The sequence below is a fragment of the Lepidothrix coronata genome, unplaced genomic scaffold, assembly GCF_001604755.1.
Source record: "Lepidothrix coronata isolate B3197 unplaced genomic scaffold, Lepidothrix_coronata-1.0 Scaffold203, whole genome shotgun sequence".
Lineage (NCBI taxonomy): Eukaryota > Metazoa > Chordata > Aves > Passeriformes > Pipridae > Lepidothrix > Lepidothrix coronata.
In genome coordinates this window covers 17,554-34,824 of record NW_016690383.1, presented here as the reverse complement: position 1 = coordinate 34,824, position 17,271 = coordinate 17,554, and the positions used below count along the sequence as shown (strand labels likewise).

General features: G+C 50.7%; 2 protein-coding genes across 6 annotated transcripts in view; one reads left to right on the top strand and one right to left on the bottom strand.

Annotated features, from left to right (window-relative positions):
* Window positions 1–14,570, top strand: part of TAOK1 (TAO kinase 1) — a 70,009-nt gene extending 55,439 nt beyond the window's left edge. For 3 of the 4 annotated variants that reach the window (XM_017832552.1, XM_017832553.1, XM_017832554.1), the window contains exons 18-20: window positions 446–658; window positions 1,730–1,912; window positions 5,544–14,570. In XM_017832552.1, the coding sequence (XP_017688041.1) occupies window positions 446–658; window positions 1,730–1,912; window positions 5,544–6,005 (858 nt within the window). In that variant the 3' untranslated portion in view covers window positions 6,006–14,570. The remainder of the gene's footprint in view (window positions 1–445; window positions 659–1,729; window positions 1,913–5,543) is intronic. The other variant, XM_017832555.1, reaches the window with a different exon arrangement.
* ABHD15 (abhydrolase domain containing 15) lies at window positions 14,559–17,260 on the bottom strand. Of its 2 annotated transcripts, none has more exons than XM_017832561.1 (2): window positions 16,365–17,260; window positions 14,559–15,210 (listed from the first exon to the last, which is right to left on the bottom strand). In XM_017832561.1, the coding sequence occupies exons 1-2, from the start codon at window positions 17,195–17,197 to the stop codon at window positions 14,733–14,735; spliced, it is 1,311 nt and encodes a 436-aa protein (XP_017688050.1). In that variant the 5' UTR covers window positions 17,198–17,260; the 3' UTR covers window positions 14,559–14,732. The 2 variants fall into 2 exon arrangements, with proteins under 2 accessions (XP_017688050.1, XP_017688051.1); XM_017832562.1 differs by lacking the exon at window positions 14,559–15,210 and adding an exon at window positions 15,268–15,983.
* Between the last annotated feature and the right edge of the window lie 11 nt (window positions 17,261–17,271).

Here is a 17,271-nt window from a genome sequence, read left to right as displayed (position 1 = left end):
CGGATCTGCTGCTTTTCATAACATTAAGTGCTGTTCATATATATGTGCCATACAAGCACAGTCATGTGTAAGTATGGCTTTTGGTGCTAATAAATATTAGTCCTGTCCCTCAAGAACTTTTCTTGAAAAGCAACACCCAGGACTGGATCCAGTCCAGTGACAAATGTGAGGCTCTTTGTGCAGAGACAGCTGTATTTAGGCTGGAGCTTTGTTATAAAAGTGTCTGTATTGTAATTGTTTCTCACAGTAGCAATGTCAAAGCAGCTGCAGCAATAGTCATTGCCTCTTGTGTATTTTGCTTCCCTCCTTGCACTGTAGATGTTAATATACATTTGTGGATTCTTGAACTCATATCCTTAATGTAATCCTAAATATCCATTTGAATGGATATTTCACTCATTTGAAACATGCTGGTTTTTTCTTTGTGTCCCCTCCATCTTTCCAGTCAAAAGAACTACAGATAAAGAAGCAGTTTCAGGATACATGCAAGATCCAAACCAGACAGTACAAAGCACTGAGAAACCATCTGCTGGAGACCACGCCAAAGAGTGAACATAAAGCTGTCCTCAAACGGCTCAAGGAGGAGCAGACCCGGAAGCTGGCTATCCTGGCTGAGCAGTATGATCACAGCATTAATGAAATGCTCTCTACACAAGCTGTGAGTCGCCTCCGAGGGACCCAGGGTTCCTCAGCCAAAGAGGGATGTTTGCATTTTAACGGCTCTGTATCCTGACAGCAGGCTTTCTGCTTCCTTGCTGCACATGCCATACCCTGCACAGTCCTTCCTCTGTGTTTAAAAAGCAGCATTCAAATGCAGAGGAAAGACACACTACCCTCCCCAGGCAGGCTGAAGCTGAAGCTGCTGTTACAGAGATGCAAAGTGATGCATCTGTGTGGCCAGAGGACTGCTTTTGCATGAAATGTGGCAACATAAACATCCCTGTTAGAGCATCATTAAATAGTGTGCATCTGGCTGTCATAAGTCATTTAGCTTTTGATTTGTTGATATTACCAACCAAAACATGTCCCACTGGTGGAAGATGCTCATTGTGAGTCATGGAGGAGTCCAGAGTTTTGGCTGTAAATCTGAGGGCAAAATGTTGTGAAAGTTCTGTGATTCCTTCTTTAAGGAATGACCACATGAGCAATGCTTCAAGTCCTTGCTACAACTTAATGTGCACTTTTCTTTGCACTTCCTGCATATTGCATCCTGCTCACACTGCTTTCTACATCAATTTGATGCTGTGAGGCAGGGTAGCTGGCTTCATTTATGATGGGAAGGTTAAAAGTTCAGTGTCCTATTGCTTTTAGGTTTATTTCATTATATTCTTTTGCCCAAGTCCTGCATTGGCGGGACTGTGGTCTTAAGTCTCCTGTGTACAGGTAATTGGTTAATCCGGTTGAACAGAGCAAGAGAGCTTCTCTTTGCCTCTAGCAAAAGGAGAGCTGAGGATGTTTGCACCTCCAGCAGTCTGGTCTCTGCAGTGTGGATCGCGGTTCCTGAGGCGCCACTGCTCATCAGCATCACTTGCATCAGTGCTGTGGGCTCACTGTCACCAGTCTTTGTCACTATAGGTCCTCTGTTCAGCGAAGCGAAGTACAATAGAGACCAATTGTATTGCTGAGAAAACAATGTCCCATCCCATTCTCCCCCTCCCCGCGGTCCTTCCCTGGAGTGTCAGCAGTGGTTACCCCATGGTGAAACGTCTCTATTGTCTGTCCTTCCCAGCTGCGTTTGGATGAGGCGCAGGAAGCAGAGTGCCAGGTTTTGAAGATGCAGCTGCAGCAAGAATTGGAGCTGCTGAACGCATATCAGAGTAAAATCAAGATGCAGGCAGAAGCCCAGCATGATCGGGAGCTGCGTGATCTTGAACAGAGGGTATCCCTCCGTCGGGCCCTCCTTGAGCAGAAGGTAAAATGGGCATGTGAGCATCCTTACCATGCTCCATATTTCAGATCTTAAATTGCACTTATCAGTGAGAGAGAAACTGCTTTTGCCTTGCTGTATATAGTAACACAGATCATTTGGGTATTTGTCTCTCTGGGGTGAAAGCTCAGTGACACACAGACTAAACTTTTTGCCAGCTCAGCCCTCCTTTGTGAGCAGCTTCTGGCTGGGATAGAACTGCCTGAAGTGTGCCAGAGGGAGCTGTGCCTCTCTGGGCAGAAGGGAAAGTGAACTGTTCTCTCTGAGCTGCAGATTAGCTTCCCTGGCTCAACAGAGAACAGACAGTAACAACCTAAAGCTGGGGTGGGGTCTTTGGGAATTAGCATGGTATCAGTAGTAGGTCTTTGAGGAGAGGAAAAAAAAGCTTAAATGTATTTGAGACTGTGTGTTTTGTGGTAATAATATTTTACTGCAGATCTACTCCATTTGTCAGTCTGTGGAGACCAGGCTGCAGCTTCCCTATGAAATTTTGTGTCTCTGGAGCAAACTGAAGCAGCCAGAACCACAAGCGTGGGGGACAGTTGCTCCTTGTTGAAGTTTGTTTTTCTATGCAGTGTCAGACATGTGGTGTGTATGGAAGTGTAAGTGGCCTAGACAAACCAAGGGAAGGGAAATGCATCAGTCAGTGAAAGGAAATACACAATCACCCTTCCTCCTGCAGTTCCTTTCCCCTTGGATTTGCCCTGTGGGTGCCAGCCATCACCATTCACACTACAGTTCCCAAGTTTGTTGACCAGCGATTATTAAATTAGGGCAATTACTCTGTGGCCTCGAGGTTCTTTACACTTCAGTTCTCCCAGAGGCTAATGGATGGGTACTGGGGTAGTCCACATAACACTGCTCCACCTCATGGCCAGCCGAGGGAGCATCCCTGAGGATACAGCACAGTCCTGTTCAGCTTTGGTCTCCTGCAAGTGGACACGACTCTGAAAACAGCTGAATTTGTGAAAGAAGAGTTCCCGTGCGACACTGACGTGTGCAATAGCTGTCTTTAGACACCATCACTAGTTATTTTGGTCCCAGCTCCCGTCACAGCCTGGCATTTGAGCGTGTATTTATGCTGGAGGTGCATTGCCCTCTGGTGGCATGAGCTGCTCTGGGAAAGAAGTGTGCCACAGTGAGCCAGTGCTTGTTCTGTGGGAGCAGCATGTGTTGCAGATAGTGTTATGTTAAAAGTTGCAGTGAGGCCAGTGACTTAAGGAAACTCACATCAGCCAGTAATAAAGTTGTAAGACGTCTTTCATTGTGGACCAGGATTGAAATCTCTGTGCATGGAAAGCCCCTGTGGAGCATTTGGCATCAGTAATGGTGGTAGGAAGCTTGGCAATGCTATTGCATAGAGAGGAAAAAAAGGATAAAAATAAGACCTAGCACGATCTTTTGTGTGTTTGTATTCCCGTATTGCCTTAGAGTAGCAAAAAATTTGATGGGGCTTCAACTTCCATAGGTTCATTTGGCAGTACATGCAGTCCTGGCACATGCAAATCACAAAGTCATGGACTAACAGTGAGACCTTGGTGGGGTTACAGTCACTTGGCAGCAACTCAGGGGAAAACATGTGGGTGCAAAGGCAGACACATCCTTCTTTTACAGGGGTGTTTTTTGGGAGGAGAGGTGGTGTTCTGTTTTTGTAAGAATTAAGAATTGAGAGTATTCTGGTGTGGGTCCCTCAGCGATGTCACCTGGTATTTGCTGGCATGTGCTAACTGAAGCTGGCAGCCAGAGAAAGGGCAGGTATGTGCACAAGATGAGTGTCTGCATTTATATGCGCAAATAAATGTGTAGCCTGTGGCAAAGTCAGTCCCTGGTGTTCAATAATAAACCAGATTCCAGAAGTTAGTGTGTGCATAGGACTCTGCTTCTTTCTCAGCAGACTACTCTTAATTTTTAGTGGTGCCCATCTCCATAACTCACCAGAGCATAAGTGTCCAGGCCTGGAATAAAGAGGGAGTAGCCAAGCCCCATCCATGTGCAGCCTCCGAGTGCCAGAGGCTGAGGCACTGTACAAGCCATACCCTGATGCATCGTTGTTTGTGTTGCACCAGTAATGAGCATGTCCCAAGAGTGTCTTTAAAAGACTTCAGATTTACTCATTTCCTTCCCACATGCCTCAGACACTTCATCTTCAGAGTCCTGCATCCCGAGGCCATTTGAGGGATGTCATTTTAACGCAGTGTCAGGCCTTTCAGTGAAGTTCAGTTGCACCAAGTCCTGTGTGTTACCCTGTCACAGAGCCTGAAAACAGTGACATGCTGAAGACATTGAAAAAGGAGAATTCTGCTTAGATAGCAGGAGTGGGAAAAAAACAAGTGGAGCATTTTAAAGAACTAATGTTAGAGAAGGCACCTTCTTCCTCTTCTGCCTTCATGGCTTTCAGCGGGAATAGTGAGCAAGGCTGCTCCATGCAGAGTCTGTCATTCACCTAGAGCTAAGAAACAGGCAAGTGGAGAAGGAGTTTCTGAAAGCCCCAAATGGCTCAGGAGATGACTCATGCTGGAGCAGATTGTTTCCGAAATTCCAGATGAAATCACTTTGCATATTCCCTGACTCAGGCAAGAGAGCGCTTACAAGTACAAGGCTCTGCCCAGTACCTTCAGCACAGACCAAGATAACACCTCTTGGCCACATTGCTGCTGACAGCAGGGAGATGCCAGTGAGCTGTGCTGAAAGTCTTGGCTGCTGCTTTTTACCCATTTGGTCTTTTTCAACAAGGCCAAAAGTAGCTTTTTCAGTGCTGGCAAGAAGATAATGGTTCTTTGGTTTTCCACCTGACTGCAAAACTTCTAATAAGAAAGGCTTTCATCCCTGTCTGGTGGGTGTCAAGAGGCCGTAGCCCCGTGTTTTTGGTACTTAGAGTGCTGATGCCAGTGCTTCTACCAAAGTACTCTTGGAAACCGATTTGGAACAGTGTTATGGGGAAGAAATTGGAGTTGCCAGCTTGCATATCATCTAGCTAATAACCTGCCACACAACTCAAACAGCACTGCCTACGTCCTTCAGCCACACACCCTGGAGAAAGTACCAGGGTAGTGAAGTATGAGAAACCAAATTAGGAAAGGGGTGGATAGGAGGTGATAAATACATGAGCTAAGAAAATCTGGCCAGTGAACATGAGAGAGGAAGCTGAACGTGGGCTTGTGCATTGAATCCTGGAGAAAACAGTAGTCATCATCATCAGATTCAGCTACAAATGGTGAAGGTCACATTAGGGCATTGGCAAGTGTTTGGCTGCACCTGAAGGTGCTTTCCCAGTAGGCTTTTATGGAAGCTGTAGACTTTGCTGTATCTTAAACGATTAATCTATGTCAAGCTGTTGGTATGAGCGCAAACTTTGGATTCACCTCCCTAAAACTTGTATATTCACCAGGGAATGGAGACCAACACCCTCCAACTGGTGTTCAACATGCTTTGGGCTGTGCAGGTCTGTGGGACTGAACCCTTTTGTGTTCAGAACGGGTCGCATGCCCATGGACATCTGATCTAGAGCCAGTCTCAATGACAAACACAGGGAGAAGGTCCCTCAGTAGCTGTTACAGGTCCTCCAGAGGCTGTGCCTGTCCTGCTGCTACAGACTGTCTCTTTTTTTCCTTCCTAGATTGAGGAGGAGATGCTGGCATTGCAGAACGAGCGTACTGAGCGGATACGAAGCCTGCTGGAGCGTCAAGCTCGCGAGATCGAAGCCTTTGACTCAGAAAGCATGAGGCTAGGTTTTAGTAATATGGTTCTTTCTAATCTCTCCCCCGAGGCGTTCAGCCACAGCTACCCGGGAGCTTCTGGCTGGTCCCACAATCCTACTGGGGGTGCAGGACCTCACTGGGGTCATCCCATGGGTGGCCCACCACAAGCTTGGGGCCATCCAATGCAAGGTGGACCCCAGCCATGGGGTCACCCCTCGGGGCCCATGCAGGGGGTACCTCGAAGTAGTGCTATAGGGGTCCGCAACAGCCCCCAGGCTCTGAGGCGGACAGCTTCTGGGGGACGGACGGAGCAGGGCATGAGCAGGAGCACAAGTGTTACTTCACAAATATCCAATGGTTCACACATGTCTTATACATAACTTAAACAATAACTGAGGGTGGCAATTCCACTGGAGCTGTCTGCCAACAGAAACTGCCTACAGACACCAGCCCAGCAGCCTCCTCAGTGCGGTGCTGACGTGTGGAAGCTGGGTGCACATGGAATATTGTATTCATTTTGTAAAGCATTACGTTTTGTGTTTACTAACTGGGATGTCATAGTATTTGGCTGCAGGGTTTGGGGGGGTGGTTTTTGGTTTTTTTGTTTTGTTGTTGTTTTTTTTTACTTTTTGGAGGGGTCTTGGGAGGGCATCTGAGAAATATATGCAATTAGTCAGAAGAGTTGGCTGGTGGTCGTCACACTGACAGGACAGAAGGGCCTCAGACTGCCCTCATCATGCCATCCATGTAGGAAGTCTGAGGGAGAATGGAGACCTCCTCCCATGTCCATAAATTTCGAACTGCCACCCTGCAAAAACCAGGCGAGCTGCCTTTAAACCAACATCCAGGGGAGGAACAGCTGGATCTTCTGTTCCATTTTTATTTGTCATTGAATTGGATAAATTTCTAGGGTATTGCCTCTGCCAGGAGGCATTTTTAAAGAATTGTAGATGAGGAAGAAGGGTGAGAAGAGAGGCCAAGAGACATCAGGGCTCATCAGGGCCCTTCTACCCAAGTGCCCGCTCGGTGTCATGAAAGAAGTGATGTTCTCTCAGAAGGCACTGGTCAGCTTCCCGAGAACTCTGTAGGTAAACCTGTCTGGAGGGAACAGGCTAGGAATGTTTGAAACTGTAAATCTGCTTTGGCACTCCCTGACTGTGCTGCTGGTAGCTCAGATGAGGTTGGGCAGAGGAGCGTAAGTAATGCACTTGTACAGCTAATACTGTGACATCTCATTTTAGCTAAGCATCAGAATAATTCTTGGAGCCCAGCATAGTCCTTTTTGCTCCATTCAGAAATGTTTAGACTTTCAGCCAATCAGTCTCAAATGCCAGAGGTATTTTGAAGGATGCCATAGTCACAAAATGCCATTGATCGGGTTTTTCATTATTACACTACATCCACCAATTTATTACCTTTTTGGCTTGTTGCAATTTCCTGTTTACATGTGGTGTGTAGCCAACTGTTGAAATGTTTAGTTGCCACGGCGTACCAGGAGGAGCTGAGCCAATGACTCTTTCCCAGCTGATGACTAACCCACATCACCACTGTAGATCTTGCTGCATGTGAGGCTCCTTTTTATTATTTTCATTGCTGCAATACTTCACAACTTTTACAGTCCCTTGAGATGCTGTGATATTTTGGCAGCGTATCACACCATGTGAGAAGGCACTACTTCCAGAGGGCTTGTTGGAGCTGCTGTACTACTGAAAGGAAGCAAAGGAGGTTGTGAAATCCACACAGCGATAAGGGGTCAGGGAGTCTCATAACTGAATGACTTTGTGACATCGTGTCATCCCTTCGTGCTGGGAACCAGAGATGCCCCCATGCTCTCGTGCCAGTGCCAGGGCGGTCTGGGTCAGATAGGACTGTGGGAAGAGCAGGTAGATGAAATTTGGCTTGGGGCAAAGATTTCCGTCTTGGGGACTGACCAGCCAGGGTTCTTTGTAAATGTTTTTCCTTGCACACTAATCATCTTGAAGAAAACACTAGCTGCTAACTCTAGGATTTGCCTTTAATATGTTTATAGGGCTCAAAAGCGAGGTTTTCCGAATGTGTTTGTCCATGTGACATATTTATATAGTAAATACTCCGGTGTCTCGCTGCTGTTCAGTACTCGACAGGGCGACGTTCTTTCGTTAGCTGAGTTGCCATCCACTCCCAATCCTTAACTCTCTGCCAGTGTCCGGTGAATCCAGCTGGGATTTCTAGCATCTTGACGTAGCATATCACTCTAACTGAAGATGGAAAGTCTACCAAGATGTTTGAGCAGCCCCTTGGTAAGGAACTCTGTAGTACTAACAGTTGATGGAAGCCTGGGATGAGGCAGGAGTTCCATGGAGGTACCCTCTGGTCGCCCCCTAGGGCAAGTGGTGGCTGTGAATTGTCCTGTCCTTTCCTCTGCTATGTTTTTATGTGGAATTGGATGTTTTGGGGTCATTCTTTTGCATTGCAGTGTTGTTGAAATGCAGCAAAACTGATTTAGGAAAGGTACCTGTGTTTTCCTGGTGTTAGAAAGACAGACAGAACCGAAATGAAAGGCCAAAACTGTTTTGGGGTTCACTGTGTGAGTGTGGAGGGTGTGCCCAGAGCATGGTGCTAACACAGCATTTTGAGTTCAGCTCCTCTATCCCAAACAGCAGCAGCAACAGCGGGGACAGGCTATACCTGCAAGTTCAGTGGATTCATTCTTGCTTCTGTTATGGTTTGAATTTGGTCAAAGTCTCTGGCTTAAATTGAGCTACTTAACAGAATTCTCTCAACCCATCTCTTTGTGTAATGTCAAGCATGACTGAATGCTGAATCCAAATGATGGCTATCCCATATTGGCTTTTTTGTATTCAAAAAGAAATGTGTAGTAACCATTTTTACATGTATATCATGTGCAGACCTGGACTATTCCAACAAGTTAAGATTTTAATTAAAATAGTTTGCAAAAACTGATTCAGATCAACTGGTCTAAATGTGTGTGTCCCTGTGTGTACGTGGGGGAAGAAAAGCTGTCCAAAAAAAAAAGCCTGATCTCAAGAGAAAACACCCCATTACATAGCTGTAGCCAGAGGGACTCAGGGTCAGGCTGTGCCTTGAAGGTATTTGAGGAGGCCCTTGGTGTTGAAATTTTAGTGTATCTCGGGCTTATTTCTGAGATACATGAACAACTGTGCACTAGAGAAATGCAAACACTCTGAATCAGTTTGCAAACTCTATTTTTAAAAGTAAGACCAATTACTCCATATTATACTTGTTGCAGTCATGCCCTAACTTTGGTTTTAAAATTACTGTAATCTGTAAATTGTGGAAGCTACTCCAGTACCTCAGCAAAGATGTTCTCTTGCATCTTTTATGTTTGTATTTAACACTGGGGAAACTCTTCTGTGTGGACTACTTTGCAAACTTTATTGCAGTATTTTCAAATCACCAGCTTGACCCCTGAAATCTCTTTCCTGTGGTTATTTTTCTCTCCCCTTTGCAAAGATCTAAAGTTCTGGTGTAGTTTAGCCCAGAGATGGAAAAAACAGAGCAGCCAGCATTTTTACCTCTTTTCTGATTTGAATTTTCTTTGATTTTATCTAAAATCAGTGAAAGGGACCACATTTTTCCTTGTTCTCCATGGTCCCAGGGAGCCAGCAGCCACCTCTCCCTTCCATGTTGAACGTTACGTGCTTTCTTCCTCGGATGCAGCACTGAAATGGAGGCCACAGCCCTGTTTCACCTGCATTCCCTCCAAGCCTGTGAGCTTCAAAGAGGTTGAAGAACTAAATGTGGTGTGATACCAAACTTTCCACAGAAAAATTCCCTGCAGCCATTCCTTGCCTGGCTTGGGGCCAGGCTGGCATCGCTCTGTGTCCCACCCAGCCCTCCCACGCCGGAAGAACGTGCGTTGCACACTCGCTGTGACCTGCACGGGGGTGCAGCCTGGGCGATCCCGGGGTGATGCTGTGTTGTTTTAACCCCCCCAGGGCCCCTCTCATCCAGGCTCCCCACCCCTCGACCCTGCTTACGTGCCATTTCTTGAGAGGCAATAAATCCTATCGTACCACTGTCTACCATTACTCTGTTGAATACGCACATCTCTCTGGATATATATATGGTATCTCATTTGTATATATTTATATACTCTGTACGTACGTGTGTGTGGGTATAGGTGCACACACACCTCATGCTGTGCATTTCTGTCAGGGCACTTCAGTTCTGCTGTTCCTTAGCGCTCCTGTTCGTGAGCAAAAGCAACCCCTCAGCAGGGCTCTCAGGGCGAGGGCACCGACATGTGCAGAGGCCGTGCTGGGGCTGAGCACAGGCGAGCACCCTCGCTGAGATACAGCCCTGCTAATTGCAGCTTGCTTTTTTCTGGGGCGCGGGAGGGTAGGTGGCTGCTGCGGGTGTGCTGTGAAGGAGAGGAGGGAGCTCCCAGAGGGTACCAGAAAGTCAGAAGGCAGCAGAGAAAAAAACAAGAGGGTTTAGCGATAGGCAAGCAGTGGAGGCACTGTACGGATCTGCTGGGGAGGCGGCGAGTGGGCCGGTGAAGTGCTCAGCAGGCTGAGCTCAGAGTCCCCAGCTGCGTCTCGCCATGAAAGATCACAAGCCCGGCACGGTCTTGGCACACTGCACCGGCACTGGCTTTTGGCATTCCTGAGTTCGAGCCGCCGCCAGCTCTGAACACCGTCTACCTTTGCCTGTGTCTGATACTTAGAGGTTGTTTGGTTATGTGGAGGGGCAAAAGAGAAGCTAAATTGGAAGATTTAAAATACATCTGTGTGTACAATATGCACGTGCATATATAGACACACAGATGCTCTTGGTCCGTTCTTTATTCTGCTTAGGCCTGCGTGCTTTGTCACTTGAGTCCAGCCAGCAGTGGATGGCCTTGTTCCTCTCTTGGGTGCTTGCTCTGCAGTTCTAGTAAATCTTGGCTCTGGTCTTTCTTATAGTAGAGGGGTGAGTGCCATGCTGGACACCACCAGCTCCTCAAGCTGTGAAGACCCTTCTGACCCTCTCCTTTGTCCTCTGCAGACCCCATCTTAGGGAGGCATCTGGCAGTTTGCAGGATAGGTGGTTCTTGCAGGTGTCAGGTCACGTATTTACCCCCAGGGATGCCCTGCCAGCTCAGCAACATGCCAACCCCGGGCTCTCTTTGTGCTACCAGAAAATTTGGAGCAATTTTCCCCTCTGTCCCTTCTGGAAGGTCTCTTGCGAGTTTTTTAGGAGAGGCTCAGGTTTGGTTGGGCCAACCTTACGCTTTTCCAAGAAGTAGTGTTGTCTTTAGCTGTGCTCCTGCCTGTGGGATGTTCCCACCCCTGTGCTGGCCGGCAACGAGCCCAGAGCCACGTGCCAAGGATGGAGGAGCACTGGATGCCCCGACAGGGATGCCGGTTGCTGTCCCTCTGCTGTGTTTGTTTCAGTTTGCACTTTTACGAGTCGATTGAGCTGGAGTCCGGAGTCTGTTGAGAAATACGTGCAAGGCGCCTTGGAGGGTTGTGGATCACTGTTTACAGCCAGAAAATAAAAAAATCTGATAGATCTAGTGATTCTAGTAAACATCACCCCACCGGGGAGTGATGGTGGCAGATAACCTGGGTTCCTGTTGCACAACACAGTTCAGCCAGCTGAGCTGTGATGATGCTGCCTGCTGCATCCCTGCCCCCTTCTCTGGGGGAAGGAGAGCTTTTTGCAGCTAGAGAGGGACTTATTAAATCGGATTTGCCGGCAAACAAGCACCTTAACCACCAAGCTGTGGGTCTTGATACTTGCACTTCACCTAAAGGCTCCCCGGGGGGAGGAAGGCAGTTTGGTACGTGACCATTGGCTCTGCACCTGCCTGGCATCCTCAAAACATCCTAAAGCCATGTCCTAGGGAAAACAGACCCCAACGTCAGCTCCTGCTCTCCTTGCTTTCTCTGAGTACACACACTGAGTCCAGGAACCAGTAACTAGGAGGGCTGAGCGTTGCCCCCACGGATGTGAACAAACCCAGGGGGATCTTCCCCCCACCTCGCCCCTCCGGCCCCTGCCCCGCTCCCCACCCTTGAGTACGGGTACCTCAGAACATGCACAGTTTGAATTTTCACTGACAATTAGTTTAATTATTGTCAGTGAAAAGAATTGTAATTATCTGTAAATATGTAGTTAACAAATTGACCTAGTTTCTGTATTTTTTAAGTTTTTGTACTAAAATTTATAGATACAGTATGTGCCAGCTAGCAGAAAGCTACTGTAATTGCCAGTCGTAGTTCAGCATGCACCTAATCCCCGAGACTTGTCCAGTGATGCTGTAAGGAATTTGTGCTTAAATATTTCGAGCTGGGGAGGCCAACAGCCAGGGCTTTCGGCTTCCATGTTGGCTGTGTGGAATCTCCTTCCCTTGGGCGTCATGTGCCGTACGGAGGGCAGTGCGAGGGACAGAGCGGTGGCTTGGAGCTTGCTCTGGAGCTGAACTCAATAGGAACCGAGTTCAGGTTCTTTGCTGCAGTTTAATACCGGCTTGTTGACTATATTTTTCAATCTCTCTAGAAATGATCTGTTTTCCCCTTCCGACTGCTTTTGTCTTTAACCCGAGTTCATCTAAGTCTACTGGAGGAAAAAAAAACAAAACAAAAAAAGACTTTAATTTGAGATCGTTGCCTGCTTTTAGTGCCAGTATCACACATTTCTATGGCAACTCTGAGCTCAGCAGAGTGCAGAAATCAGTGCAGGGTTGTTGATGAGCTGAAGTCAGTGGCCGCTGCCTCTGCACAGCTCTGTCAGAGCCCAACTGTGGCCGGTGGCAGCCACCAAGGGCAAGTTTGGGGGTGCAGCGCCGTGGCTTGTGGGGGTCCCGATGTCCCTGCCCTGCTGCAGTTGGCTTACACTGCAAGAGCTGCTGCTGAGTGAGGGGTGGGCTCCTAGAAATGGTCAGGACCTGTGCTCTGTGTCAGGTAGCAGAGGCAAGCCTGTGAGTTGAGAATAGCTGTGCTGAACATCCCAGGAAGCTGCGAGCAGAGGAGTTTGAGCGCCGGTGAGGCCGTGCTCTCTGGGTCTGGTTGTCCTGGAGGTTGTAGGGGACAGGAGCTTGTAAGGATTCAAGGATCAGAGAAGGAGAGGCAGACGTGCATGTACGGGTTTGGCTTCTGGCAAGCAAACCACCCGCTTCCTTTCTTCAGCTTTTCTTCCCTCCTAACCCCCCACAGCTCTTCCCCCTGCTTGCTTGGAACAGGATCTTTTTTTTTTACCTGCCTAGAAACAGCTAAAAGATGGGGGGCAGCCCTGATTGTAAATAATTAACGTTACAAAGTGAAGTGTGTATAACATAAAAAGTCTACAGCCCTTTGGTGACTTGTAAATGCTTGAGAAGGTTGTGGTAAAGATGTGGAGGGGCCAAGGACCTGCCCGGCCCTGCAGCCATTGCTGCCCCACCGCCACCGCGGGGCCGGCAGGATGGGATGGGGGGACCACCCTGTGCCCCTCGGCCATGGGACCCCCCCTCGGTGTAGTGGATGGGAGGGTAGCGTAACGTGTGTAATACGGATAGGAGAAGCTGTGTGAGGTGTGTATAGTGTATATTTTTTAAAAATAGCTTGCTTGTATTGTGAAGATTTTAAAGACAAACTTGAGAATTCTAGCCTAACTATTAACACAAGTTTAACATCAGTTACCCCACTGGGTTCAGAGCCTCTTGAATGTATATTCCTTTTTGTAACCTAAATGACCTATTCTTCTACCAGTCAGCCAGACATCCTATTTATATTTTTAATTTTATATATTACTTTCCATTTGTTTTCATTATTTCCAGCATGTTTCTGGGTTTGGGTTTTTTGTTTGTTTGGGGGGGAGTTGTTTCTTTTTGCACAAGCATTGTGTGAAGTCAATGAAATGTTAACTCTAACCTGGTATTTTCCGACCTGTTCCCCCCTCCCTTTCCTCTCCTCCACCCCTGTTGTGTTTTTTTTTTTTCCTTTCTTCCGCCAACAGTTTGGGATTTTTCTGGGCTAGGATGCAGCGGGTGGGAGGAGGGGATGGCTCTTTTCCATTTGCAGCTTTTGTGCAAATGCCAGGTCTTTTTGCCAGTCAACTAAAAAAAAAAAAAAAAGCTTCACTTGCTGATTGCTTTAAAAAGAAAAAAAATAAAATAAAAAACACAAAAATGTAACCTTATCAGTGCGTTGTAGACCCCGGCAGGAGGAGGGGAAGTGCACACCTGTAGCCACACACCTCTGGCTTTGGCTGCAAAACAAAAGCAAACCTTTCCTGGCGAGGAGGTGACCACAGGGCAGCTCCTGCCTGACCCCGTGGAGGGTTTGCCGGGCACGAGCTCCGTGTGCGGCCGGGCTCGGAGCCGTGCCGGGGAGCGCCGTGCCTTGGGCTTGCTCTTCCCCCCTCGGCGCCCGCCTGTCCATGTGCACAAACCCAAGAGCTGCCTGCTGATGACAGCAAAGCTGTTGCTGCTTTTCCTCTCCTCCTCCTCCTCCTCTCCCTCTCCCCTCCCTAAGGAGGTCCAGCTCCCCGACAAGAGCTCGCCCAGCGCCCGGCCCCAGCGCCGTGGCCGTCTGCTCTGGGGCATCATCCAGGTATGGCCAAGGCCATGCCGGGGGAAGGCGCCCGGCCCCGCCGTGCTGTGCCACAGAGCATTAGTTAGAAAAAACACACACATATCTGCTGTTTTACTATGAACACTGGTCTGAGGTTTCCATGCCCAGCACCACGGTGATGGGCCACAAAGGATTTAACCAGGGGAATTAAAACTCCTTCCTGCTTCCGTGTCTGGTAGCACCAGCTGGTATGAGTGAATCTACAGGTGTGCGTTTTCCTTCTTGTAGAAAATGCCACGAGCACTAACTGGTAAGGCTTAATGTACAGTATATTGTCAGTATTCTGGTATTCTTCTGGTTCAACATACATTATAGCTCATATATAACCTGTATTAATTGTATAGATTGTGCATTTAAAGCTGTTACCAAGTTGTCAGAAAATAAGAGAAGAGAAAAAAAAAATAAGGTCATATGTAATATTTTGTTTGTAAGTATCCTTTGTATCATAGCAAAGGAAATGTTAAAAAAAAAAAAATCAACTGTAATAAAGTAATTTTAGTACACGGAGTGTCTGCCTGCCTTTCTGAGCCCCCCGGGGAAGGGGGGCTACCGCGTGTAGGACCTCTGCCAGGTGAACACGGGGGGCTCGACGGCGGGGCCCCCCCACCTGCGGGGCCGCGGCTGCCCCTTCCTGCGCTCCTCCGTCCGGAGGAACTCGGCCATGGCCCTGAAATACTCCAGCACGGCCTCGTGGCCCCAGCAGCGCCCCGGTGCCCGGCGGGGGAAGCCGCAGTGCCCCCCGCGCGGGGTCAGCAGCAGGAAGAAGTAGGGGCTGCTGCGGAAGAGCTCCATGGGCAGGCTGCGGGCCGGGGGGCCGCGCACGGGGTCGTCGGCGCTGCACAGGCACAGCACCGGCACGGCCGCCTCGTCCGCGTCGCGCAGGGGCTCGTTGCGTTCCCAGTAGACCTCCCAGCTCGTGGGGCGGCTCCGGGTCCGGCAGAAGAGGGATTCCTCCAGCTCCCGCAGCGAGTGGCTGCCCAGCAGCCTGTCCATGTCCACCGCTTCGGCCAGGGACCCCGCGTACCTGCGGGGACGGGGCGGCCGCCGTGGGCTGGGGGCTGAGGGGATGCCGTGGGGGACTGCGGGGATGTTGCCGTGGGCTGGGGGGACACGGGGATGCCGCAGGGGCTGGCTGACACTGCTGAGGGCCCCAGGGATGCACCCGGGGGCTGGGAGCTGCGGGGGTGCTGCCATGGGCTGTGCGCCAGCCGCGGCCCCGCACATAGGAACTGGGGGTGATCTCAAGCACGCCCCACCACCCCCTACCCCAGAGGTGGTTTGGGGGTCCCATTCCGGCACCTTGCCGAGGATGCTGGAGGGTCCCCACAGCGCAGCCCGGGTGCCATGGCAACGGGAGACAGCCAGCACTCTGCTCCGTTGCCGTGACAGCAGCATTTGCAATGGGTATTGGGAAATGGGGAGGGGGGGCAGACACCCTACTGCCCACCCCCCAATACTCCATCCCCGCAGTAAACACTGTGCCTTCTTCACCCATCTGAGCCTTGCCACAGCTTGACTTGCCACCTGTTTGCCCCAACGTTTCAGGGTTTACCTGCATTTTTTTTGGCTCCCATTTGCCCACCAGCAGGGCCCCGTTGCCCCCACAAAGGTCTCAGCACCGCCCAGGGAGGTGCCACTTGCTCAAGGCCTTGGCCCAGGGTGGTGTGTCTCCCGTCCTTGGGCTGCTCCAGCCTGGCTGTGTTGGGCAACAGGGGACCTAGATGCCTTAGGAAGGGAGGGCAGCAGTCACAGCCCCCTATCCAGCTGTGGGTTGACATCACGGTCCCTCCCAAAGCCCTGCAGGGCCAATAAGGCGGTGTCAGTTGCTGGGGAGAAGTGACAGTGCAGGGAGAGTGGCCAGCCCCACTCAATCCCTCGGGGTCCAGCACCACACAGGGGCTTCACCACCCCCCACAGGGGTGACAGATTTCCCAGCCCAGGGACGCTGAGATGCTGCCTCAGCCTCAGAAGGGCTGGGAACACACGTGGTGGCCCGGTTGGCCCCATGGCAGCTGGCTCCAGGCTGGTGTTCATTAACCAGCACGTTTTGCTGCCCTCAGCACCTCTGCCCCAGTGCTGGGGCTCTGGGTGCTGAACTGCACGCACACCCTCAAAGATAAATGAGGGGTTCCCAGGATACCCCCCTCCACCTTCCCAAGCCCAAGGGACCTCACTGACCTGCTTAATCCCTGCTTGAGGTGGAGGAGCAGCGGCCACTCGTAGAGCCAGGGCATCGCAGCCTCAAACCAGTCCCGGCCACGGAAGATGGGGGAGAGGCAGGCGGCGGCAGCCAAGCGGCTGGAGGAGCCACTCTCCCCCAGGTAGGCGAGCAGCAGCCCCGAGCCTGAGCCCTCGCTGACAGCCAGCAGCGAGGCAGTGGGGTGCCGGCACCGCAGGTAGGTCACGGCCTCCCGCAGGTCCCCGGGGTCTCCAAAGGGCTGGAGCCGGGGGGTGGTGAGGGGGCAGCCGTTGTGGCCCCGGCGGTTGAAGATGACGGGGATAAAGCCCCGCTCCAGTGCCCGCAGCCCCAGCTGCAACAGCCCCCCTGTCACCTTCCCAGCAGCGTTGGGGATTAGTAGCAGCACCGGGCTGGAGACCCCCCCACTGCCACCCACAGCCCCCCACGGTCCCACCAGCCAGTCCAGGGCCACCAGCCCAGCATCAGAGAGCTGCAGGAGCTCCCGGGCCACCACTGGCTCCAGCTCAGGCGGCTGCAGGAGTTGCTGCAGCATCTGGAGCTGAGGCCAGCGTGGCCACGGCCACCGTCCCCCCCGCAGCGCCGCCGACCGCCCCAAGCTCCGCACCAGGTGCTGGGCCAGAGCCGAGGGCTTGCACAGCAGCCGGCAGCGCCCTGAGCCCTCCTCGGCCATGAAGGGGATCCCCTCCTCTTCCTCCTCCTCCTCTGCCAAGTCTCCAGGCACCTCCAGCCTCCCTTCCCAAAGGCACCAAGCCAGGAGGCCCAGTACCACGAGCACTGTGGCTGCGGCCACCAAACCCTCTGGGGACAGCATGGAGGCAGCAGAGCCCCAGCCGGCAGCCCCGGTGCTCTGCGGCTTCGCAGAGCGATGGCAGGGCCGTGCTGGGA

What these genes read in the sequence shown, in the direction of transcription:
- ABHD15 (XM_017832561.1), bottom strand. Translation starts at nt 17,197, where the DNA reads ATGCTGTCCCCAGAGGGTTTGGTGGCCGCAGCCACAGTGCTCGTGGTA. An exon ending in CTCAAGCAGGGATTAAGCAG is followed by an intron (nt 15,211 to 16,364) that starts GTCAGTGAGGTC and finishes CCGTCCCCGCAG; the next exon opens with GTACGCGGGGTCCCTGGCCG.